This window comes from Penaeus vannamei, chromosome 18 (genome assembly GCF_042767895.1).
Source record: "Penaeus vannamei isolate JL-2024 chromosome 18, ASM4276789v1, whole genome shotgun sequence".
Lineage (NCBI taxonomy): Eukaryota > Metazoa > Arthropoda > Malacostraca > Decapoda > Penaeidae > Penaeus > Penaeus vannamei.
Genome location: NC_091566.1, coordinates 4738395 through 4743394, shown reverse-complemented (window position 1 = coordinate 4743394; position 5000 = coordinate 4738395). Strand labels below are relative to the sequence as shown.

Genomic DNA, 5000 nt, shown 5'->3' with positions numbered 1-5000 from the left:
GTTCATTCACATTAAAAGATATTAGAAAGATGAGTTGATGACCTGCTGGTTGGAAAATATTAATACTACACAGCAGTAAAGTTTGGCACAAAATTCGAATCGAGAATATAATTTGATTTTATATAAGAAATGGTGTCTAGTAAATGAAATTGAACTTGACCTTTGGTTTATTATAATATTGTTTAACGCCCAAGAGGAATTCAATCCAACGGTACATTCAAGGGTTATTGTTCCGAATCCCACAATTTTCTGTGGAACGGACCACGGTAGCTCTTCGCCTTTTGCGGGTTCATGAAAAGCCAAAGATTACGGCAGTCGACATGGAACAACCTACCTGGTATCGTTAAGCACGGTCGTAATCGTCTCAAAGACCACGCTCTCGCTGATGGAGTCCTTGTCAATGGCCAAACCTAGCCCGTGGTCCACCACCCTCCTGGCGTTGTCTCCCTGGTCGGCGAAGACGGGGAGCGCCACGATGGGGACGCCGTGGTACACCGCCTCGTTCAGCCCGTTCTGGCCGCAGTGGGTGACGAACAGGCGCGTGTTGGGGTGAGCTGCGAGAGAGGCGATTGATTTACTTGTTCTGAAGTCAAATTGCAATTCTGTGTAAGCGAGTGATACATGTATTGTTGCAATTCTGAATGGCGATGGCAGTGGGGATCCCCGCGGGACGAACCACCAGGCTTCTGACCTAATAAGTCGTGCTGAGGGAACCACTCCAGCACTTTGACGTTGTCGGGGATGACGCTGAGTCTCGCGGCGTTGAACCTCAGAAGAACCCGCTGAGGGAGGCGAGCGAAGGCGTTGACGAAGGCTTCCATGATGTGAGGGGGCACCGTGTTGGCCTCGTACCCCGTGTAGCCGAGGGAGAAGACGATCACCCCCGCCTCGCCCGCACCAGCTACCTGCGAGGGAGGAAGGGAGGGGGGGGGGGGGTTATACCTTGTCACGTGATCCGTTGGACAGGTGTGCGGTGTGAGTCTTTATCTGGGATGGTTTATAGGCTGTTGCGTTTATCTACGGGATATTAGCATGGTCAACATTAGCGGGATTAGAGATGTTCTTTCTATGTTTACATATCTAACATGTTCTATATTGCGTAAGGATATTATAATTATCATTACTTTTATTATATACATTGCCTTTACATGCATCAAAAACACCAGAACTATGCATTTTGTTTAGGGGTCATCTATAATTTTCATCATTATCACAAGTCTACAAAGCGTAGACTTTTGAGTAACCCCCCTCCCCCACCCCCCTAAAAGTGTACGTTAGCGAGCGAAAAATTATGATGGATGAAGCTCTCTCCCTACCTGTATGTAGATTCTTATTTTGTGATTCTAAGAAAATGTTATGAATTTAAAATAAAATCATGTCTTGTTATATTGCTTTTTCACTGTATTAAAATCAAGTCTGGTGACAATACAAAGAGCCTACGGATTTTTTTTTTCTGCAGGCTGTATTTTTGTTCTTTTTTTATGACTACAGATGGTTTGATGCAAATGAAAAGTGTTTAAAGCAATATTGAAATACTTCCCCAAGTTCAAATAAATCAAACAATGAAAAAATGTGGCAGACCGAACGTTATTGCGGCGGAAATTTCATCCAAGGTCACTTCAGCTGGGTTTTCCTGCAGGGCATCACCAAAGGCAGAGAAACAGTCTCATGAAGTGATTAAACCTTCAACCCTGCAACACACTGCCTATTAATAGCCATATAAGTTTTAGCTAAATCAAATTTATTGGTTCAATGTTGCATTTTCTTGTTATGCAACTAATACATTTTCTATAAAGAGATGTGGGTGCATTTTATGCTGTTGGATGTTGTTATATTATTGGCTTAATAATGCACTTATTGTATATTGTTTTATACAGCGCAATAAACAAGAAAGTAGAGCAGGGAATCATATAATCATCAGACTGACCCTACGCACTGTAACTGAATTTTAATATTCATCCGTTTATGATAGTGTGTGGTTCAGTTTTAATATTTCTATCCATTTTCTTAATTATCTAATGGTTAGAAAACGTCAGAAACGCTCGTTGATAATGACAAAAATTAAGGGTGACCCTTATAAGTTTAATTTACCCCATACGGACTAGAAATCGCAAATCCCTCATTGCTTTCGGATGTTTTTTTGTAGGCAGCGTTGTATGAAGCTAAATTACGCTGAGTCATGTGACACCATAACTCCAACCCGCTAAGTCATGGCCGATGCCGTTATTATGGTGTTACATGCTCGCCCACTTACGATTATTATTTTTTCTCTCTCTCTCTAAACACACAAACGCAACCTCAAAATCAAACACATACATACGTATACGTGCGTGAGTACACAGAGAGACACGCACAGGCACGCACACGCACACGCACACGCACACACGCACACACACACACACACACACACACACACACACACACACACACACACACACACACACACACACACACACACACACACACACACACACAGCCGCCAGTGCATTTCTCCGTGCACGAAGACCCTACCCACTCCTCGAGGTCTGGCGGCAGCGGCGACGGGGGGCCACACTGGATGCAGCCGATGTACTGCACGTGGGGCGGCATGAGCTTCGGGTAGTCGATGAACCAGTGCGAGTGAACCAGGACCACCTCCATCTCACGCAGAAGCTCGCGACTGGTGGGGCTGGAGGGAAGCAGGCGCTGGGAGGAGAAACCAAGGAATGTTGATGATGAAAGGAGATACTTAAAACTGGATTGGTGAAAGAGAAAATAAAGGATGGGAGGGGGAAAGAGACTGGGAGAGACTGAGAAGTAAGAGACACGGCCCTCGGGATAGGTATTTAAACACTATTGCCCAGTCCAAGTTTTTCATCCTTTCACATTCAGTTGTTATAACAGTTATCAATGTTGTAATGGCGCCAACAGCTATAGTACAAGAACACTGGACGGAAAGACCATAGTTTATTGATACATGAAAAAGTTGGATCGTTATATCCGATATCATAATTTTCGAATTGGTTTAAAGCCCTATAAAAAAGTAGCTTGGGACTTACAAGAGAGAGAGAGAGACAGAGACAGAGAGAGAGGTGAGGGTGGGGAGACCTAGGCAAGAGGGAGATGAAGGAGAGGGAGGGAGGGAGAGAGTGTGTAAGAGAGAGGAGTGAGGGGAGGGAGACGTAGGCAAGAGGGAGATGGAGGTGAGGGAGGGAGGAAGAGAGAGAGAGAGAGAGAGAGAGCGAGCGAAAGAGAGAGAGGAGTGAAGATGGGGAGACTAGGCGAGAAGGAGGGAGGGAGAGAGTGGGGGGTGACGGGAGGGAGACGTAGGCGAGAGGGAGATGGAGGAGAAGGAGGGAGGGAGATGGAGGAGAAGGAGGGTGGGAGATGGGGGAGAAGGAGGGAGGGAGGGAGGGAGGGAGAGAGAGAGAGAGAATGAGAGAGCGAGTGAAAGAAAGAGAGAGAGAATGAGAGAGCGAGTGAAAGAGAGAGAGAGAGAATGAGAGAGCGAGTGAAAGAGAGAGGTTTGAGAGAGAGAGATAGAGAGAGAGAGAATGAGAGAGCGAATGAAAGAGAAAGAGGGAGGGAGAGAGAGAGACGAATAGACAGACAGAAAAAAACAAACAGACAATCAGACAGAGAAAAGACAGAAATGCCGACAGAGAGACAAAGCAAGAAAGAGAGAGCCAGGGGAGCAGAGGGAAGAAGAACCGAGGAACCTCCTCCAACATATTTCCCTCCCAAGCAGGTCCTCTCCCCGTTACCTTAATGTGCCCATCGGTGACGGTGAAGTGGTAAGTGATGATGGCGGTCTCTGCAAGCATCACCAGCGTATTCCACACTCGTTCGGTGAAGGTCATCGTCGCTCCAACTTCACTCAGGAAGTTCGGGACCAAAGCGGGTGATTGGAACACACCGGCGGCTCGAGACTGTTGGTGAAGTTAAAGCAGTGAAGTTTAAAAGAGGAAATGGCATTTCTTCAGCTTTCTAAGTCTGGTGGCACTTGTATAGGAGAAAGTTTACGCTGTATCATCATCGCTAACTGTAGAGTAGATATGACATGACGGTAGAATCACCTGTCATGGCGTGACCGAGACTGACTCTGTCACGTCGGCGAGCTTTTCGTGCTGGAAGGATATCAAGTTCATTTGCAAGCGAGAATGGAAAGGGAAAAAATATCCGTAAATCTAATTCGTTTTTTTTTCTTTTGATATCACTTTGTTAATATTTTCCCAAACATTAATTGGGGATGGCTCTTTTTCCCATAGACTGGTAGGAAATTTTAAAAGGGAATCTAATAATCAAACAGACCCTACCGGAAGTTAGCACAGACGCCGCTTCGGACAACAGAATCGGGTTGATTCCATTACACAAATACAAGCTTACGATACGGTTCAAGGCGCGACTCACTGATCAAATTCCTTCCTCTTTCAACTATTTTTTCCATGTTTAAAAGGCTAAACTTGAGTAAAGAATAAATTTACGTTTGGTTTCGTCTTTAGAACAATGGCACAAACATTATGCAAATGAGAATATAATTCTTACTATGTTCAAAACAACACGCGTCATATTTTTTTTTTTCTTTTATTCATAAATCCAACTTTCACATTTACAATCTTCTATTGTGCTGACTTTTCTTTCCATTGATAACTCAAAATGACTTTTTCTTTATCCTTTCTTGTCATCGCTCATTACGAATATTTGTTTTTAAGCTTAACCGTTGCTTCCTGCCAGATGTTCTACAGAAGGAGGCGCGCGCTGTACAGGGAATACTCCTCGGTCAGTGACTTCGTGAATCTTTGGTGACGAAAATTTGGACCTTTTTTTTTTAAATATAACGTACTGTGCTGTTTATATGAGGATTGAATATGGTTTATATTGGATTTAAAAGTTGATATTGATAATATTCAGTATCGCTTACTGCTACTAACAGCTCACTTTATCGTAGAATGCAGAGTTATCATTTTGTTAGTAAATCCGACCGGGAGATTTCTAACTCGAAAGCTATGGCTCCTTCTAGA

The 5000-nt window shown here is 44.1% G+C and overlaps 1 protein-coding gene across 1 annotated transcript in view; it reads right to left on the bottom strand.

Annotated features, from left to right (window-relative positions):
* Positions 1-5000, bottom strand: part of LOC113811597 (UDP-glucuronosyltransferase 2C1) — a 30756-nt gene that overhangs the window by 2765 nt on the left and 22991 nt on the right. The window contains exons 4-7 of the mRNA XM_027363373.2: positions 3744-3908; positions 2512-2685; positions 692-905; positions 335-554 (exon numbers count right to left, since the gene is read on the bottom strand). Coding sequence (XP_027219174.2) covers positions 335-554; positions 692-905; positions 2512-2685; positions 3744-3908 — 773 coding nt within the window. The remainder of the gene's footprint in view (positions 1-334; positions 555-691; positions 906-2511; positions 2686-3743; positions 3909-5000) is intronic.